Here is a 21,700-nt window from a genome sequence, read left to right as displayed (position 1 = left end):
TTTAGCATATAACCGGTTAAAATTAATATTTAATAGGACGAGGGAGGTTTTTTGTGGTCGATTTGGTTACAAAATGGTTTTTGATGTAGTAAATAAAAGACATACTTGAAGCATATGTTTTCATGTTTAAAGATTATATAACTGTTAAAAAACTAACTAAAATAATTTTTAAGAAACAAGAAACCGACCTGAATGGAGGATGCCGCTAAAAGTTCACTAATTGTTGATGGTGCACTCTTAGATTCCAGACAATGAAATAAAAAAGACAGCATCTTTTGCCTAATTATGTAGAAAAGGAGGTAAAACCACCCACTTTTCTAGTAGCATTTCGTTTTTGTAAGGGTCGCAGTTCTAACCTAACCTAACCTACTTTTCTGATAGCATTTTGTTTCTGTAAGGGTCACAGCTCTAACCTAACCTAACCTTCTTTTCTGATAGCAGCTCTGTTCTGTGAGAATCGCAGTTCAAAGCCCACCCAACCACCTAACCCACTTTTCTAGTAGCATTTCCGGGTCCGGGTCCGTGTCCGGCTGTCCCGGTCCAAGTTTGGGTCAGAGTTCGGTCCGGGTCCGGGTCAGAGTTGGGGTCCATGTCCAGGCCCGGGTCCGGGTCCGAGTCCGGGTCCAAGTTTGGGTCTGGGTCCATAAAGAAGAGAGCAAATCGCCAAACGTGAATGTGTCATTGAAGAGTTCCATTCTGATCATCATCAGCAGTTCCACTTTCACATGATTGAAATAGTTGAGGTACACAATAAATAATTGAAATGATTTACTATCCGTAGTCGCCGAGTTTTATTCAAGCTGCAACACAGCCAGTTCGAGCGCTCGGCGTCAAGACCAGTTCCGGTGACGTCACATCATCGTCAATAAATACCCTGACGCAGTTAACGGAGCTCCCTTTCGCCATAGAATAACTTATACTAGAGCGGTACTGTCATAGTAAATTTTGTAACCCTAGTAAATTCACTGCCATCTGTCGACACACTTTAAAACTAAAAATAAATATTTTTAAAAATACGATAAAATGTATTTAGATATGGATAAATGATTTTTTTAATTTGCATTAATTATTTTTATGATTTTGATCCATGTTCTTTCACTGATATGCGTTAAAATTGTTAAATAACAAACGAAACCGTCAACGTCATCTATACGACAGTTGGCCAAAGCTAGTAGCGCCCTCTGAACGAGAATCAAATTTTCTTGATTTTCGAGGCACGTTTTTTCCTTAGACTGTATCCATCTAATACGGAGTTATATCTATCTTTATTTTCGCCAACCAGCCGTCGAGTTGTAAAGAAGTGTCAGATTCAGATTAAGTATTGACTATCCTGATTATAGGTATTAATTAGCTAATGTCGCCTTTTCGCTTTGCATATCAATTATTAATAATAAAGTAACTGTGTATGTTATAATAAGTTGAGGTTGCTTATATGTTGCACTTAATAAGAGAATCAATTACTGATTAAATATAGTACTTTATTCCACCCTGTTTAGTTGTAGGTTATTATGGTACAATAAAGAGTGTTATTTGGTATTAATATTGTGTTTCTTTCATATCCCGCAGTACCGGACACAGTAATAGTCCCGTAATGCCGGACAGTGAATATTTTTATTGCTTGTATTTTGTACCTACAATGTTTCAGATAGAAGATGGAAAAAATGAAAGAGAAGAAAAAAGTTCGGAAAAGAAGGTGTGAAAGAAGTGAAAATTTGATATATAAGGAAAGCAAGCTAACAATAAAAAAAAAACCACAGTCAGTCAGTGGACATAGTGAGTTCGTGTTGTTCATCGCTACAAGTGTTGGGTGACCCAAACCCGCCATCGCGCCCGCCTACAACAACAGAGCAAGACTCCCCTCAACCGGTTATATCATCGCGCGCTGAGCGCGCGACTCGGGGCGCCGCAGTACGTGACGTCCATCCGTCGTGACCGCTACTCACTCAGGCACTGTTAGTGCTTGAAAATGGAGACCTAGGCTCTCCGAAACATGTCGCGCGAGTGACTAAAAACACGGGAGTGAAACCGCTATGTTAGTTAAATTCAAAAAAAGTAAAGAAAAAGGTGAAGCTGAGGGGAAACTAAATAAACATGTGAAGAGCGAAGTTAAAAAATGGGGAATACAGCAGGCATTGGTTGATGCAGCCCGTAGCATGTTAGACCATGAAGAAGACTGTAGCCATGGGTGGGCGCAGGAAGCCTGTGCTTGACATTCCAGAAAGTTCAGAAGATTATATTTGTGATCGGTGTCAAATGTTTTTAAACCGTCCGGTTCTAGGGGTCGAAATGTAGTCCGTCCGGCCTCTAGCAAAGAATGAGTTTTTTTTCACTACTTTTAGTTTTTGAATCAGTTTATTAGAAGTTGCATTTGTGTTATTTTCTTTGATTCTAAAGTTTGTTGACTACAGTAATTCATAAATAAAAAATATATTTTATCAAATACGTTTTATTTTCTTGAAAAGGCGTTCGCCACTCGGGGACTGCCCCCTAGTAAGGGGTGACTTTACCATATCTCAAAACTTGATTAAAAGTAAGAAAAAAGTGTTTAATTATGATATTTTAAAGTTAATAACATTTGCTCAGTTAAAAAATCCGTTTAAGAGTAAATCGCAAAAAATGTTAAGGGAAATGCCCTGGAATTCCCCAATAAAATTGAGTTCATTCATTGAAGATGGTAATGTTTATCGCCTTGGCCTGGTTCATTCGGACCATATCATTACGTTGCAATAACGTAAACGTTCGATCACATGAGAATGCAAATAATGTACCGACGATTGCAATGTATTGATAGAAATGTGAGTAGCAAGAAACATTAATTACGAGTATAACAGGTGCCAGATATTGCGACACCCTATAATTAACTACTTACTGCCGAATAATGGGTAGATCCAATTGTGGTATGTACTTTATTTTCGTATTGTACCTACTTCTTTAGTTGCATACCTACTTATACTTAATAAACATGCGCATAGCTATTCACGGCTAGGTAAATTATGAAATCGAAATTGATATAGTTATTTGTTATACAAGGGTGCAAAGTTGTATTTTACCCGCGAGTGTGGAATTGAAACACGAGCAAGCGAAAGGATTCTATAGTTGAACCACGAGCAAAGCGAGTGGTTCTAAAATAGAATCCTGAGCGTAGCGAGTGTTTTAACACACGAGAAGTAAAATACATTTGCACCCGTGTGTAACACTAAACTTTTCCCCTCACTATAGCGAGGAAAGTGCAACATTCACAGCCTTAGATCATCTTCATCACTGGAATCACTCTTTTTTTTTTACGATAATACGATATTATAACAGAAAACTCTGGAAGTTGTGTATTTTTACGTGCCGGAGTCGGTGAGAATTTTTTTGTTGACAATGTTGACATTGACATTTCTAATGATGAATTTTGAAATTGCATCGACTCAACTTGTGCGTTTAGAATTACATTCAACATCATTTAAAAAAAAACTAATGTTTCTTATGGAAATGTTGTGGTTTATGACTTAAAATCATTAAATAAAGCTAAAATTGGTATTTTTTTATTAAATTCTCAAACCATTTAATTAATGATAATTAATATCGAACGAACCATTATTATGAGCGTTTTAAGTTTTGTTATCTGTCAAAAGCTACTTAAACACGCTCCATCCAAGGTCAAATTACTTTCCCCACTAGTGGATAAAATGCGTTTTTCCCCGCTTGTTTTAAAGGATAAAAGTCGGCTTTCCGAGCTAGTGAGGGGAAAAAAATTCCTAAAAAGGGACGTAGACTAGGCTTAGTTGAAATTCAAACCTAGGGACTACCTACTTAGTTCAGTATAGATACAGGCGGCCTAGCCAAGGTGACGGTCGCTTGCGCTTCGACAACGAAACCCTTTGTGTCTCTCTATCACTCTTCCATATTGGTGCGACAGTGACAGTTGCGTTTCGATCGCTACGGAGCGTTAGCGATTTGCATCTTGGCTACGCGGCCAGAACTACAGACTTTACTGTACAGTACGAGTATAAAAGGTATCAGGCCCCGTAGCCAACACGCCAATCGCTAACGCTCCGTAGCGATCGAAACGCAACTGTCACTGTTGCACTAATATGGAAGAGTGATAGAGAGACACAAAGCGTTTCGTTGTTGAAGCCAGAGCGATTGTCACCTTGGCTAGGCCGGCAGTTACTGTGTATGTTCGGCGTCTTTGGTGCTCTAATCTATTTATTTAGTAGATAGGTACGTGTGTTCAGATGATTCAGATCTGGTACTACCTAAGTTTAGGTGTTTAAGAGACAGAATATTATGTTAGTTAGGTACTTATTTATTTAATCGTATGGCAAACAAGATTCGAGTCGCATACTTATTTAAGTAGTTAGTTAGTTAGGTACTTAAATAAGTAAAAATGTAATAAGAATAAAAATAGTGTAGATAAGTACATATTTATTCTTGGGTTTCGTAACGTTAAGTAAAATTTCAGTCACGGCAAATTGTATCACAAGCTAGTCAGCGGAATGCCAAGCAATCTGAGTATTTACTATTGATTTTGAATTTTATGAGCTAATCAAATGCCGTTTTTATTCGATGTATCTTAGATGTATAGGTATGTAAGAACAAAACGCAAGGCAGGCTAACGATCACTTAAATTTCAGTCTATAAAAGTTCTTGATGCGTGGTCAGGCGCAAGAATAGTCTGACAAAAACAGTAGAAATTAAAAAGCGGCAACACTGTAGTGTCGTCCCGTTTTCTTATATAGATACCTAGATTAATTTGAAAGGGACGACACTACAGTATTGCCACTTTTTAATTTCTACTCTTTTTTGTCAGACTATAGCTATGTTTGGGTAGACTTAACGTTAGGTATTAACCTAGGTGCGATTACATCGGATATAATATAATGTATAAAGTGGGCATTTATCGTTAACGACCGGTTTGGCCTAGTGGGTAGTGACCCTGCCTATGAAGCCGATGGTCCCGGGTTCGAATCCCGGTAAGGGCATTTATTTGTGTGATGAACACAGATATTTGTTCCTGAGTCATGTCAGTCATAATTTTAAGTATGTATTAATCTATATACGTATGTATATCGTCGCCTAGTAACCATTGGACAAGCTTTGCTTAGTTTGGGGCTAGGTCGATCTGTGTTAGATTGTCTCCAAATATTTATTTATGAGCCACTTTCGCGCTTGAATGCTTGTTAAACGCGATGGCCACAATGACACCATAAAAGCGCTACCTTAATAGGTGAGCTCTACCAGGACAGGAACTGGCATAGGTAAAACATGATTATTTGATATTAATATAGGTAGATCAAAATGAACTCTACCGTACTTATATATCAAACAGATTAATCTGAAGAAAGGCCGAATTTCCGTATTCAATTTTTTTTTATTCCACAGTAGGTATACTTACTCTACCTATACATCCCTAGTCATTAAGAAATGTAGAAAGGTGTGAATATAAAATAGTGTACAATAGTTACAACTGTCTACAAATAACCTACGCAATAATATCAACGTGCCATCCGAATTGTGAAGTAGTACCGATGTAAGTATGCAAGTTGCGTTGGTCGGTGACTTCTCACCGTCAAACAGCGCGTAATATCATCTAATCGGTAAATGCGGTGGTTGATGTAATAAGTTTTGGCGTCGCTCGGACTCCAGCACTTAGTCGCGTTTCGCTTTCACTGTAGGCCATGTAGCAAAGCCATGCATAGGCATGTCTCAGTTTGGGTGTTCGAACTTGTAGAATGATGCTAAGTACTTATTTACCTATATAATGTTCAAAAGGATTGCTCAGTTACCAAAGCAGGCGGGTACGTGGTGTAGAATTTCTAGGTGGATATGAATAATTTGTTGATTTATAAAATTATAATGTCTGGTTTGTAGACCAGGTATTGTAGTCTGATGAATATATTTCCGCACATGTGTTTCGATAACCTGCTTTGTGATGTGATAATCAACATTTATTTGTAGTATTTGTATATGTTACTAGCGGTCAAGAGCTATCGTCAGAGCTACCGGCGTCAGAAGACTTTCACCAACTAGGTTAGGTATATTAATAATAGTGAGTTTGGTTGTAAAACAAGTTGATACCTACGAGTATATTCATAGCATTAGAACATTGTATATAGTTAGATTAGAAATCATTAAAATGAAATTTGTGTATTTTATTCTAAGTCATCCACTTCATACCATTATTAGACATGGTAGCATGAGCAGTCTCATTCAAGTGGGTCAATAGGTATATATATTTGTACCAAAAATGTATAGTTAATACGTTGTACTTTGTAGGAATAAGGAGACTCGTTTAAGAATGCGGTAGGTTCAGTAACGTAGTTTTACAGAACCGCACGTTATTGTTAATTTCCCAGTTACACGCTTAGGTACTTTGGCGACTGATGACCGGATATCGAACATCCGTTTGAAATATGTAATCACTAATCAGTAGTAATCAATCACCAAATACCTATATTTTATTATAACTATAAAACATATTACATACTCATACTCATTTATTCATAATATTCTTAAAATATTACATGTCAACATCAGAAAATAAATTATTATCACATACACAACATAACTCGCTATTAGGTATATCAGTCGGTAGGTACCTATTTGACTACATAATTTAGATATATAAATGGATTAAATATTGTATTTGTACTTCTTGGCTTAAAAATGTATTTTTACTAAGTACTTAGTTCCCCAATAAAAATACATTTCTAACAGTGATGTTAAAACATAAGATTTAATGATATGAATTACAGATCTAATCTTAGGGTTTACTAGGTACTTTATACGGAAATTGCCTTATAAAGTTATCGAATTACATTGCTCTTGATAGTAGGTTTATGCAATGCAATAGGTACACGATGTGCCTTTCTGAGAAAAATGGTTTCAATTATATTAAATGTTTCTATTTGCGCCTCACATTATGGAATACTATTTACGGGTAGGTAGTGATTCCTACTAAATAGTCATTGCAATGGAGACATTAACTCCCAGTCCCAGGTCACGAATTGATGGGATCAAAGCAGCGCGTGCGCGCAGACCCCATAAGTTGTGAGGCGTGAGCATTGTGCACGGTCCGCCGAGCGTGCGCGTGCGACGCCCGCGCAGCGGAACCTGCGCGAAATCTACTTCTTAGATTCCCATCACTGCCCGAGCGCTTTTCTAGCAAACCACTCCAAGTCTGATCACTGACTACGCATGAATCTTTCGAATCTTCAGATCACTCTTACACTAGTTGCCGGGAAACGATGCGTTTATTTGGATGACGCTGCGAATAAAATTACCTACTGTTCTTATCTCGAGATGACATTCTCGCATTGTTCAAATGACCCAGTTCTGGGTTAATTGCATACACTTTTTTGTTATATCATAGTACCGAAACCGGTATCTGGAATGCAATGAAGCAATGGTTGGTGCGTAATATTTAACTAAATGGCTTGAAATAAAATGTTAATTTTACCTTATGGTTTTGTCAAAACCTTTGACGTTTTATTTTAATTCCTTTTGAAATAACGCGGTCCTAACTAGAAAAATCACAATCATCAACATTTACTTTACGACTGCAGTGCATAGCCTATGCAAAAGCAGATAAAAATATCTCTTCTGGAAGTTCTGTGCTGTGTAGAAAATCCTGAAAGAACCCAAAAACACCAGGATCTGTGAAAATCAGGTTTTCAATATTTATTTTAGAAAACGCCCAGTAAACACTTCTTTGCGAGTGGGTTGAATGCTAACAAAAATCGAAACGCTTGGCAGTCTTGAGAACACATGGTGGAACATACGAAACTTAGGATCTACAATTAAATGTTAAAACTACATTGTGTATGTGTATGGGATTAATACTGATTAAAAACTTTACTCTTGGTTGGTCGACACTCCACCAGACCAATACGGAAGTAAGAACTTAGGTAGTACATGTTGCTAAAATAAGAAACGTAAAGTAGGTGTGGTAATAACTGGCTGGCTCGAATATTTTTGTTTTATAAAAAGAATGTAATATTGACCTTGTCCGAACCAAATCAGCGAGAAGTAAATGCTCTCAATTCCGCCATTCACAAGACGAAGTTTTAGTAGGCAATTCAATAAGTACCTAGTAGAAGTACATATAATAATCAGTGCCTAGACAACATAATTTAAAACTAAAAATTCCTCTAACGATACACTTGCATGCATTGGCATATAAATTACTAGCTGTGCCCGCGGCTCCACCCGCGTGGAATTCGGTCTGTGTCAGTAAGCGGCTAATTTACCCCTAATTTCTCTCCCTCTCCCCTGGAGGCGGAACTTAATATTTTTTTTCATATTTTATTTCGGAATGGTATCATTTTGATATCATAAATTAATTCGGCATTAGGTACGATTACGATTACGATTTTTGAAATCACGAATTCCGAATTGCCATTATTCCGAAATTTTAAATTCCGAACCACATATCCCGATTATAACAATTCCGACAGTGACAAACGCCGAATTTAACATTTACGATTTTCAAAATCACAAATTCTGAATTGCCCTTATTCCGAATTGACGTGGTTCCTATAACGATATTCCGAATATATTGTTAGTTCGTTTTCTTGAGGGTCGCAGTTCTAACCTAACCTAATCCACTTTTCTGGCAACGGTTCGTTTTCTTGGGGGTCGCAGTTCTCTTTTTTTTTTTTTTTTTTTTTTCCGTCAGAAAATGCTTTTACGCATACCCGGGCTTGTAGAGGGAGCCCGGGTTATGCAGGACTCGACGGGTGTAAGTTGCCCGTAATACCTGCTAAAAACTGACGTTGGCCGCTTCGCTGGCTTTAGGTGGGAACACGGGTCCACTTGCGTATTCTCCGCGGACCCACCAGCAGCTGACTAGTAATGACTAGAACAATAAAGGGGGGAGAAATCACACTTCCCCCCCCCGCTGACCTAGCAGAAACGCGCTTTGCCGAGCTTCCACGCGCTTCCCGCTCGAGGGGATCAGCTTGGAGCGACGGAAACCCTCCATCTCCGCCGCCCGCTACCCTTATTTAGAGTGGGAGATTTCGGTCGTGCGCAGCGCGCCTCCTCCCTACTCTTCGACGGCGAGTGGAGTCTGCTTCCGCCGCAATCTCCCTTTCGCGCTCATTTTTCTCTTTCTGCGCCACCACTTCCTCGCAGAAGGAGAGCATCGCCTGCCACGCCGTGTCTTGCCTCACCATGGCAGCAATCACTGCCGGCAAGGACAAGTCCGACCCTACTACAGGAATGAGTACGGATCGCTGCGAGCCCCATGCTGGACACACTTCCAGCGTGTGCTGGGCCGTATCTTGTTCCGCTCCGCATTCGTGGCATTCAGGGGTTGGTTCACGACCCACAATTTTCCACAGGAACCGACCAAAGCAGCCGTGCCCCGACAGGATCTGGGTCAGACGGAAGGTCAGGACCCCATGCCGCCTTTCCACCCAATCTTTTAGGACCGGGCGGATGGCTTCTATCGTACGGGAGCCAGCTATTGGCCGCTCTAGACGGCACTCCCAGGTTCCCATCGCGTCATTGAGAAAATCAGCGCGTCGAGCCTCAATCTCAGAGGGAGTAGGCCAATGATCTCGCTCCCAAGCCGCCACTCGCCAGAAGTAAAGTTCCGCCAGAACTTTGGCTTCCAAGTCCCAGGGTAGGGATCCGGCCAAAACGCACGCAGCATCAGTGGATACAGTGCGGTACCCACGCACCGTTCGCAGCGCCATCGCCCTCTGCGATCTCCGCAGATGAGCTGTGCACTGTCTGCCAATGGCATCAGCCCACACGGGTGCGCCATAAAGGGCTATGGAGCGCACAACTCCCGTGTATAAACGGCGGCACGAGGCCTTGGGCCCTCCCAAGTTTTTTCGCATTTCTAACCTAACCTAACCCACTTCTGGCAACAGTTCGTTCTCTTGGGGGTCGCAGTTCTAACCTAACCTAACCCACTTCTGGCAACAGTTCGGGTTCGCGGGGTCGCAGTTCTGCCTAATTTATTGATGCCGAATTTTAATGCCAAAAATATTTTATGCCGAATTTAACATGATGCGGCACGACAGGCACCAGTAATAATTACTAAAACGTGAGTTTTCATTTGAATATCACGAATTGAATTTTTTCGACCTTACAAAAAACCGAATTTCTGAATACCGAATTACTAAAACGTGAGTCTTTATTTGAATATCACTAATTTCATTTTTCCGACCTTACAAAAGACCGAATTTCTGAATACCGAATTATTTTACTTCCGATCGGACAATGATTTTTTTTTTTTAGGAATTTAAGAATTCGGAAAAAAATATATTCGGAAAGTGTATAAGCGGAACTTTAAGCTGTCGGTCAAAATGACAATCGGATTTTAAGTTTTCGGAAATAGCACATCCGTGATTTTATACCATCGTGGTTATAAAAATCGGAAAAACGTATTTCGGAATATTTGGGTGTTCCCGTATAAAATAACTTTTGAAAGGGACATTTTTTTGAATGGAGTTATCGTTCTTCTAGTGAGTATTATATTGTTTGGTCAGGTGTCCAATTGGTAGGTATAGAGGTCCTCCGGGTTGCCTTGAAAATGTCTATTTTGGCATCGTTCAACAATGTGCTGGGTAGTTTCTAGTAATCCTGGGCTTCTGGTTCCTTAAATCCGTCCATATAGGCTTGTAGATCCCTTGTTGAAGTATTTTTAGTGGACTTAGCTTGTTTCTTGCGGCGAACTCGACGTAACAGCTTGTAATTTCGAATGGTTAACTGCGCTGTGACAATGGCGGTGCACGGACACGTTGGCTGGACAGTTAATTCGTAGTTACTCGCTGGTTCTTGATTTGTAGGTTCGAAGGACCAATGTTGAGGGGCTATCCTGGTGTTTGGATGCTAAATATGAACTCCATAATAATTATACTATGAGTTTAATGATATAAAAATATCTACAAATGCAACGGAGCCGAGTTATGGCCGCGGTGGCTAGTTGGCAAGTCATCGGTCACTTGGCTGCCCCCCCGCTCGCACCTCACCCCGCGGACGCCCTGCTGGAGTGGTACGCGACAGTCTTCAAGGCCGCAGTCATACAACGGGCTCTCTTTCCATCCCCATTTGCATATAATTGCACCTGCCATGACCTGTGCGGATTCTGTTGAGGCGGCCCCATTATTTCCTCTGCAGCAAGAAACCCTTCGGCTTCTGAGTAGGGTATTGGGTACTTTTGTGGTGACCAGTCGTCGTTGTGCCTTTATATAAAGATTCAAGTTCCGCACTCAAAAAATGTTTGACCACCATACAAACTTTCAACCCCATTTTTACCACCTTAAGGGATGAATTTTTAAAAGCGCTGAAAGTGGTTTTCTTGATTTTTAATATAATACCTTTTAGCAAAGTTTCAAGTTCCTAGCTTAAAATAAAATTTGCACCCCAAGACAAACTTACATCCCCTTTTCAACCCCCTGAGGGGTTAAATTTCCAAAAACGTTGATTTTACTTTTTTTGTAATCGTCTATTATGCCTTCCTAAGAAGTTTCAAAGCATTTGTCCAATACAATACAAACTCAAACTTTCAACCCCCGTTTAACCCCGTTATGGGACGAATTTTTGAAAACGCAGTAATCACTTTTTCTGTATTATAATAATATGCCCATATACAAAGTTTCAAGTAAAGCACTCGAAAAAAATTTGATCTCCATACAAACTTTTAACCTCAATTTCACCTCCTTAGGGGATGAATTTTCAAAAACTTTGAAATTAGTTTTCTTGTAATTCAATAATATATCTTTTTACGAAGTTTCAAATTGCTAGCTTAAAATAAATCTTGAACCCCATACAAACTTTCATCCCCTTTTTAACCCCCTCAGGGGTGAAATTTCTCAAATTTTTATAGCCTATAACCTGGCCGTGGATTTTTTCGACAGATTAGTAAAGTTTGCATCAAAATCTGTTCAGCCGTTTTCATGTTATGCGCGGTCAAATAAACAGACAAACAGATAAACAGACAAAAATTCTGAAAACTGTTGGAACGTGTTCTGTTATCGATTCTAAGTATCCCCAGCCAATTTTTTTTCGAATATCTTCCATGTACAGACTTTCGACCCTCTTCCGCTTTATTATATGTATAGATAGAAGATGGGTATGTGTGTAAAAAAACGAAATGTAAGTATTATCAAAATTGCGTTCTTACTTAAGGTTACATATGAGGATATAAGTTATAAATTGAGTTATTTTACTAAAAAAAAATTGAAGGGTAATCGTATTTGGAGAAGCCTAAACTTGGTATGTTTTGAAAATTATAAAAAAAAATATACTAAAATCGATCTTAAATCGGCTGAAAAAGCCCTTTCCCACACGATGTTTCTAATCAAAAAATTTTGCCCCTACAAAAAAAATGACATCTCCTCTCCTTTTTTTTGGTTCTACGGGTCAAATTGATTCAAATGGCCTAAAGATCAATCGTACCGATTTTCATGCTTTTAACACAAATTGCAGCGTTTTTTGGCGTGCCGCTAGCACTACTCGGCGAAAGGCTCTCGATCTCGACGAGTGGTACAGCCGACATAACACTAACTACCGTCATGTTTTGGCGGTTAATAAAGCAGTTGTAATTAAATATAGGCTCTCACAGTCCCAAGGTTGACTGTGACTGGCATTGCAGTTAACCTACGTTGATTGTTTAATATTTTTATATTCATTGATTACTATTGAATTGTTAACTACAAATATTTAATTTAGATAAAATCGCGATTTTACAAAAAGCATTTTGAAAAAAGAAATATTCACATCGTAGAAAAGCTTCGTTAAAAAGTTTTAGGGATGTTCTGTTGGGGAAAAAACATTCCACCACATACCGTGATGTCGTGAGTGTTGTGTGTAGGCAAAGTGACAACCCTAGCGTACAAGTTAGTAATCAAGATCAAGTGCGGGTAGTTCGCAAAACCCGCGCAACAAGAAGATGTTGATACAATTCCTCGCCAGTCTGCTTGTGACCACGAACGTAACGTCACGTTCGAAACGTCAGGCCATAAATAAACATAAGTTTGTACGCGATTAAGTCCCGTGTTAGTTTTAAAATTATGAGTGAAAATCGTGTTAGTTTAAATCAGTAGACTTTCATTTTATTTAACTGGTTTGCTGTGGGTACTGATATAAAGCTACAATAAAGTAACCCAATAATCTAACTTCAAGCGCAAAGTCAGCTTGCTCCTACAATTTTAATTACCCATATTGTAGCTTCATTTCTTGTGTACTATTTATTTACTGTAATTTGTGTAATAATTATTTTTGTGTTTATGTAAGTTTAGCTGCTTAAGTTGTGTTACGAGTAATTTTCGTTATTGTTTAGTTTTAGTTGTGTAGTCTTAGTTTTAGTAGGGATATCTGTTTAAGTTCCGATTACAACGCTGTCTTAAAATTAATGCCTGAACTCCTATTAGTGGGAGTTGTGTTAGGATGCATGCTAAACCTATCATTTTATAATCTTATCTGTGTATTGTCACTGACTGGCCTGTATCTGTTTTTTTCCCCAATAAAGAAAATAAAAGAAAATAAAATTATTTGCAAGCTTTGCATCCTTTGTTTTGTTTTATTATATGTACGATCATGCATTAACAATCAAATCTTAAACCGCAACACAAATAAAATCGAGGGCTGCGGCCTTTGGCGGTCTACAAATTATCTTTTGGAGGGCAGTAAGCAATTGAACTTTGAAATCGTGTGGCAGGGGCAGTTAACGGCTGTCATGACGTTGGAGCACGAAAGGACTCAAGTTATTGGTTATAAGTATAACATGGGCAGGTACGTGAATAACCTTATTGTAAAGGGCACATTGTTCTTATCACTTAACCACAATAAAGCGAATGTAGAGGTATTTAGTTTTATGAAATGAGATACATCACTATCGCTAGCGCGGACTTCTGGCCAAAGGGTGTGGTGTTTCGGCGGTTCCGGGGCAACTTGCCGAATCCTTCACCAAGTCAGACGACGCAACGGAGTCACGCTGTTACGTCGTCGCCCAAATCTACTTAAATTGTTTTTATTATTATTTGTGTTTTCTCGTATCTTTGTATTTTTATTTGCTTTGTAGTTCGCAGTGCCTTAGTAGTAATGCTGTGTAACTAACTAATTTAAATAATAAAATAAACAAATAAAATATAGTGCGACTCTGTCCGTCCGTCTGTCTGTCACATTGCTAATTATCTCGAGAATTACTTAAGCTATCGATTTAAAATTTGGAATAATTATAAACAACGCTAACCCAGACACATTGAGTGCTATTTTTTTTTATTTCAATTTTATTAAGTACGGAATTTAATTTATTATGCCCAATATAAATAAGGGGAACACTTAGTGTAGTTACTAGGTCAAGTGGGGTACCCTTTGAAAGACCTAAAAATAAACATTATAAAACAATTTTTGAAGGAGAATGTGAAAAACATACCACCCCCCCCTGATATCCGAATTTAACAACGAAAAAATTATCTAATTTTCACATAAGATTAACATTATCATAAAATATATTACCTACAGGAAAAATATAATCACACTCTTCTTAATAACTTTTTTTAAAATTAATTTAACCTTTGCGGTGTCTATTATACTTGAGATTACATTAAAAACACCTTAGTTTTCAAATTAAATTAAATAAATTGATATCGGTTTACATATAGTTGGTCAAGCAAATCTTGTCAGTAGAAAAAGGCGCGAAATTAAAATTTTCTATGGTTGTATCCCTTCCCGTCTGCATTTTTTAATTTGCCGCCTTTTCTACTGACAAGATTTGCTTGACCAACAATATATACCTAATAATTCTATAAAGAATTTTCCCAAAAAACAAAACATATACACAGGTCGCGCAAATTTGTTAGCCAATTTACCGATAGATGGCGCTGTTCAACAAATATGCTTAGTATACTTCTGGTCAAAAACCTTTAAGCCGTGTTAATTTTTACATGCTATAATTGAAAGTTTGTACGGAACCCTCGGTGCGTGAGTTAAACAGACTCGCACTTGACCGGTTTTTTATTTTCCTCTTACTAATATGCCGCGACATCCTATAGAGGCTTCTTGTCGAAACACACCGACGTAGGGATTATTTATTAGGGACGTTTTTATTATTTATTTGCTTCCGGAATACTGTCGTGCTTTCAACAATTAAATAGATTATTCGCATTCAATATTACATTGAACGGTTTGCGATTAATCGTTACCGATATGAACCAATGTAGCCAGGATGCGGATCTCGCTGAGCCAGTCACTTCTCCAAGGCTTTACCTACCCGCGTACGACACACGATCCTGCCTTTCTAAATACCTACTCATTAGGTAGTTATTTATTTTTGTAGCTGCTTGTTGTAACGACAACATTTGCCTTTCATGATTCATGACCATGATTTAATTTAATTATTTTCTTGACGCGTTATGGAAGTTAAAGTAATTTTCCTTAAAATAGGTACATATTTTCTACTAATATTGTAAATGCGAAAGTAACTCTGTCTAGTCCCGGGAAGGTACAAAGAATAGTTTATTATCACGGAAATCAATCCTTAAGAGATTGGAAAGAGGATGGATTTGTTATGGCAGTGGGATATGGAATGGAAGTACTAATTTTATGCACATGAAGTCACAGGCAGAAGCTAGTACCTATTTAAAATATTAATACAGAAAGTAATTTATGAATAGGTTAAGATTATAGATAAATGTTCAGCTATCAGAATCTAAGCAAGACATACATTTTATGCAAGCTGCTTTATTCTCTAAGCTAAAATTTAACCTATCACAAAATTACATTTGATTTATAAAGATCTTTTTTGACTAAGATCATTTGTCTATTGACCTTTTATCATCAGGCTCCGAATCGATAAACTACCTACTCCTTACAAACATTTTGCATCATACAATAATACTATCAAACGCAGTGCTCCTGCAATCTATTTATAACGGAGACACTGTCCGTGGTTGTGACACTTTTAGAGTGAAAGTTGTGAAGTTAACGAATCACTCATATATTAAGAACTAGAATTGTATTTATGGTCCGAGCGTAGCTGATTCAAGTACCATTCAATTTCATAACTGTGTTTAACGAACATTTAAGATTTATCTCGCGTCTTCACCCACGAATTAAGAGATGGAATTTAGATCATGAAAGTAAAATGTGTTGCGATTAAATTTATTACTTAACTGGGGCCTCGACGGTTAAGTAGAATACCGAAGATAATGATTGATGTTCTGATAGTTTGATTTTATTAACTAAGTACCTATTATATGATTATGAAACCGATGTCAGACGGGCATTCACCGAGAGCAACTAAAGAAGAACGAAACAGGTGTTACCCCAGTCATAAACGAGTGACATGTTTAATAATATGATGCTGCATTGTAATTATAATTATGTCAGTGGTATGCATTGATATATAATATCGTATTGCGCGAGCATTACGCAATAATGAAGTGCATACCTATTACCTTCCTATGTACCTACTATGTATGATACCTATTCTTGAGAATATTAATGTTTGGTAAGTACGTCTGAGCTTTTGTTTCCTCAACTTTACAGGGGACTGCAGTTGTCCCAAGATATTTTTGGCATTGTCAGTTTTCTGACATATATTTATAAGTAGGTTAAGTGATTGTTAATTACATATTAGGATTGATTCGTGATGAAAACAGAACAGATATGTACATTCTAAGTACTTGAGCACTCGTTTATTGTGAAGTCCAAGGCAACCGCATGCTGGAGCCGTATCGTTAACTTTGTAAAGGTCATCCTTAAAAAAATATGGGTTCTTTAATTGTTTTTATCAAATTATGACTAGGTATATTCAGATAATTAGAGATTATTGCCTACATATTGTGCTGCGCTGTGTGCACCAACTACATATTATTAATTTTGTATCATTTATCCTCCTTCGGTGGATTTCGAAGTTTATTAGTCTCTAACAGGAGTAACAGGTAACAGATACAGTTACTTTCGCAAATGTAATGGATATTGAACCCCAATTTAAATTAATAGAATACAGCACGTATACGCGTTCCAGCTAGGATTTGCAATTCGGATCCTAATTGTCGTAGTTAACCGGATCCGACGGATCTTATCCAGATATTGCATACAATTTCGAAACCGACTTAAACTCTGGTCCCGGCATATGAGAGATTTAAATTCTAATACAGTTTTTAAGATAACTGACATGTATAAACTTAAAGTATCCTGAAATAAATTAATTTATCTTTTGTTTCAGTAATACCATCTATAGTTACATCAATTACGGTGTCATCAAATGGAAACAGTCCGGATGTCAAAATGTTTGGCGGAATGATGGTCGACGTGCAAAAAGGCTTTGTACCAATGACACCTCGCTCAGAAATGACCCCAGCGGCAACCATTAATTACGCTAAAAGTAGAAAAATCAATCAAATTAATTCTACAAAGCTTTCTATAAACGAGAGGTACAGGAGATTGATACCTTACATGACATTCTACTATGCTAATGATTTAGTCACACCTACTCCAGAAACATCCAAAAACTTTGAAGTCGAAAAAGCGCAGATAATTGAGGGCAGTACCGTTGGTCAATTGCCGGATCGTCAGCCTAAGAAAATACTTTATTCAACCTATAGAAACATACCTAGATACCAAGGCAACAGGCTCACCCATTACAATATAGCGTCAGCAAATCCGACTAAAATTTACAACGAAGTAACTTACAACCAGGCACCGAAAGTATCAAATTACAATCCATTTATATCTGAGCATAGTCATTTAGAAAATCAGGACTTTAGAAGGTTAACTCAGAAATTCAACTTCAAACCAATAAATATTCCTGTGGTAGCTACTACTCACAAACCGTATTTAAATCTACAGCAAAGTGACAATCCCGTTAACATACAGTATTATTTTTCGGAAAAGGACCACGCGCCTAAGTACAAATTAGTGCCTTACGACCAAACTCCTCCAGTAAAAGTATTACCTCACAATGATCAGGTTTATGACGATCCTAAAAGACCAATTGCAGTGCCTGTGATTGTAACCAAGGAACCAGTTTACATAAAGCCTAGGCCGAGACCACAATATGTGTATGAAGATGTAGAAGTCCAGCAGCAAATCGCGAGGAAGCAGCCATCGATAGTCTCGGAGAATTATTACGAAAAGCGACCTAGCATCGATATATCAAAGCCTGATGTCCTCGGCGGGTTTAAACCTATTGTCAGTTACACTCAGACTACGGAAGCTCCAGCTTATACAACTTTGCCTGAGCAACCACTGCCCCATTTTGAAAGTCAGAAACAGCATCCAGTTCAAGTAATTGAAACGACATCCGTTCCTGAAGTTAACGATTACAGGCCGAACTACTACGAGTATATTGTTGAACAACCCACTTACAAACCTGTGCATGTTAGCCCTGCTATTCCAGCAAGCACAATGACGATAGGAGATTTGTTGAACTCATTGCAATTGAATAAATCAATTCCCAAACCTATAACGAGAGAAAATGTCGCATTTTCAATAAGGACGTTACTGCAAGTGCTGAACACATTAAAAGCGATGCCACAGCAGAATGAAGTAGAAGTGCCCGTATTAAGTACGCCGAAGCCATTCGTTGCACCTGCGGCAGTTGAAGGGACTGTGAAACCAGTGATAAAAGTTACTCCAGCTCCCGTGGCAAGTGTAGAGGACCTCCATGAAGAGCAATATCTAGCGCCTGTTAACCAGCCCTCGCAACATATCGATAGTGACGGTAAATATCTACTTCTATATAAACATTTTACAAAACAATTATTTGTTTACTTATAGATACGCGTAAGTGTAGCATAACTTGAATTAAGAAGTTAAGACTCACACGAACCCGTTGCCAAAAAACCGCTCGCGTATATCGAAGTTACGCTCTCAATTTAAAACAACATGTAAAATTATATGAAGCTTGGCATAAACATTTACGTAACATACGAGGGCTGATTGTAAAGTCTAAGAGTGTTTTTACATTGGCCGATCTGATATCGAAAGGAAGTAAAATGTAAGATATATGTGTTTCTCTGTATTTATTTATGCATTTAATAAATCATCATTACTAAAAATCAATAAATAACGCAAAAAAGGCGAACTTAATGCCAATCGAACTCTCCTGCAACTGTTTTTGTCATAGGCGCCTTCCGACATCCGATATCGGAAAGGCGCTTCCGATAAATTTAGCCATATCGGAACCCCCGGCAGCTGTCGGACCGATAATATTGACTTTTGTTCGAAATAAATTATTATAGATTGATTCATTGAATATTTGTTTGTGTGCGTATGTTTAGGCATAATGTTGTTGTTGTAGTGTGCGTGGTCGCTAAAGACGGCGCCCGGGCGCGCCCCCGCGGTCTGACTACGCGGATATCGGATCCTACATCCGATATCGAATCGGACAATGTGAAAACGCTCTAAGTATGAAAACAAATTCAGATTTTTTAAATATTTTTTATTACTCTACCTATATGTAGTCTTCGCCGAGCTTAATGCACTAAGGTCTGTTTTTTTAGTCTACGGAATAAAATAAGTTTTTGGCAAAAATTTCATTTTTGGTACAAGCTTTTATCGCTGACTGTAATTTTCTTTCCACGAACAAGTAATACTCATTGAGACAATTCTAAAAACCCCAAACACAATTAGGTTGCATTGTTTTATCACAGAGTTCCTATGGCCACCTCCTGTCTCCATCATCAGATCAGCTCGATGGTACCATAATATTGCATTGTCACACGATTTACATATGTATGCAAATTTTCAGCTTTAACGGAAACCGGGAAGTGGGTCAAATTTAAATTGCAAGATTTGACCCTTACAAACATATTACATACATAGTTACATAGGTACATTGCAAGTTAATAAAAAGCTTGTAAAAACAGAAAATAGTTACATCTGAGTTCTAAGGCTATTACACCATTTTTGAAGATGTTTTCCTCCAAGCCTTTAAAATACATGGCCAAACCTTCCACCTCAACCTGGACCTCGGCGTCATGTAAAAATTTCTCACTACTCATACGTTTTTAGGGTTCCGTACCAAAAAGGCACAAAAGGAACCCTTATGGTGCGACTCTGTCCGTCTGTCTGTCTGTCACATTGCTAAATATCTCGAGAACTACTGAAGCTATCGATTTGAAATTTGGAATAGTTATGAACAGCGCTAACCTTACCTTCTCACATTGGAAGTATATTTTTTTAATTTTATTTTTATTAATTATGAAAAAATGCTCAATATAAAGAGGGGACAAAAAGTCAAAGTCTAGTTACTAGGTTGAGTGGGATATCATTTGAAAGAGCTCGAATTGAACATTACAATTTTTTTTTTTTTTTTTTTCAGTGAAAAAAAAAATTGACATGAAGGAAAATGTGAAAAAAATACCATTATCTCCGAAGTTTACCGACGAAATTTTTTGAAATTTTTCTTATTATTGCAGTCCGCGATGTCACCTTTATTTTTAAATATAGGGCATAGGTTTGTTATACTTGAAATGTCTATGAGATTATTATGAGATTACACTAAAAATACCTTCTTTCAAATAAATGTTCACATGATAAAGAATTAAGTATCCTTGAAAAACCAACATACATATTACAGGTCGCGCAAATTAGCTACCCAATTTGCCGATAGATGGCGCTGTACACAATTACGTTTAACATACTTCTGGTCAAGTCTTTCGTGATTCTATTTACATGAGAAAATTGAAAGTTTGTACGGAACCCTCGGTTAAACGAACTCGCACTTGACTGGTTTTTTTAACATGTGGAAGTCCGATGGTGCTAAGTCGGGTGAATGGGGTGGGTGATGAATGTTACGTGTATGTTGTGTTCATGTGTGAGCCTCTTGGGTCCCAATGCTGGGCAAAGGCCTCTCCCCTCTCATGATGTTAAATTTATATATATGGGATATGTTATGTAATATTTTAGTATTAAGTTACGTGCTCAATTTGCAGTGCCCTTACAGGGTTCATAGCTGGATCACCATTTTAATGTAAGACCTTATTGTACCTATGAAAGCAATAAATTACTGATTACTGATATTTACAACCCACAGAATTGTGAATATTCGCCATAGATTTTTGTGACGTCTGGACACGTGCATAATCCTAGTGAAAGAAAACTTCCTTTGTCAATACTCCAGGGCTTTTTACCTTCAATCCTCGCGTAAACGGCGTAAGAGTGCAATAATATATTAGGTTTATAATGACGTCCTTCTTAGGATAGTCAACCACTCTTACTGCTTTTGCATCCCAAAAATTGACGCCCTGATATTATTGGCCGACAAAATCGCCATGCCTTTTTAAAGGCGGAGATACAGCATGAACCCACTCCTTCGATTACTGTTTGTCCTGGCGTGATTGGCGTGAAGTACTAGAATCATGTCTCGTTCCACAGTTACAAATCTTGTCAAAAAGTATTGAGGATCTGCTTCATACTGGTTTAGATTTAATTACAGCAAGTTGTTCCAATTTCTCCATTATCAAGAATCTGTCTACACGTAACTTCAGATCGGCCGTATTTTTTTTTAACAATGACGCCAACAAAAAATTCGCAGGATGACAGCTAAATAATGACAGTTGAAAATAGCATGAGACAAATGTTTAAAAAAAAAAATACTGGCCAAGCCGCGAACTTTTCAATCAACCCTCGTATATCTAGGTCTGGTACTAGATTTGGTTGCAAAAAATTGTTAAACAAAGAAAATAGAGCGAGTAGAAGTTTTATAGGCAGGTATGCAAAACTTCTAAGTAATCGTTCTAATTTG

General features: G+C 37.9%; 1 protein-coding gene across 1 annotated transcript in view; it reads left to right on the top strand.

Annotated features, from left to right (window-relative positions):
- LOC134750784 (uncharacterized) overlaps window positions 1–21,700 on the top strand; it is a 42,194-nt gene that overhangs the window by 16,023 nt on the left and 4,471 nt on the right. Inside the window, exon 2 of the mRNA XM_063686031.1 lies at window positions 17,177–18,673. Within this exon, the coding sequence (XP_063542101.1) occupies window positions 17,177–18,673 (1,497 nt within the window). The remainder of the gene's footprint in view (window positions 1–17,176; window positions 18,674–21,700) is intronic.

Source organism: Cydia strobilella, chromosome 2 (assembly GCF_947568885.1).
Source record: "Cydia strobilella chromosome 2, ilCydStro3.1, whole genome shotgun sequence".
Classification (NCBI taxonomy): Eukaryota; Metazoa; Arthropoda; class Insecta; order Lepidoptera; family Tortricidae; genus Cydia; species Cydia strobilella.
The sequence above is the reverse complement of the archived record's forward strand: the minus strand, read 5'-3'. Positions and strand labels throughout refer to the sequence as shown.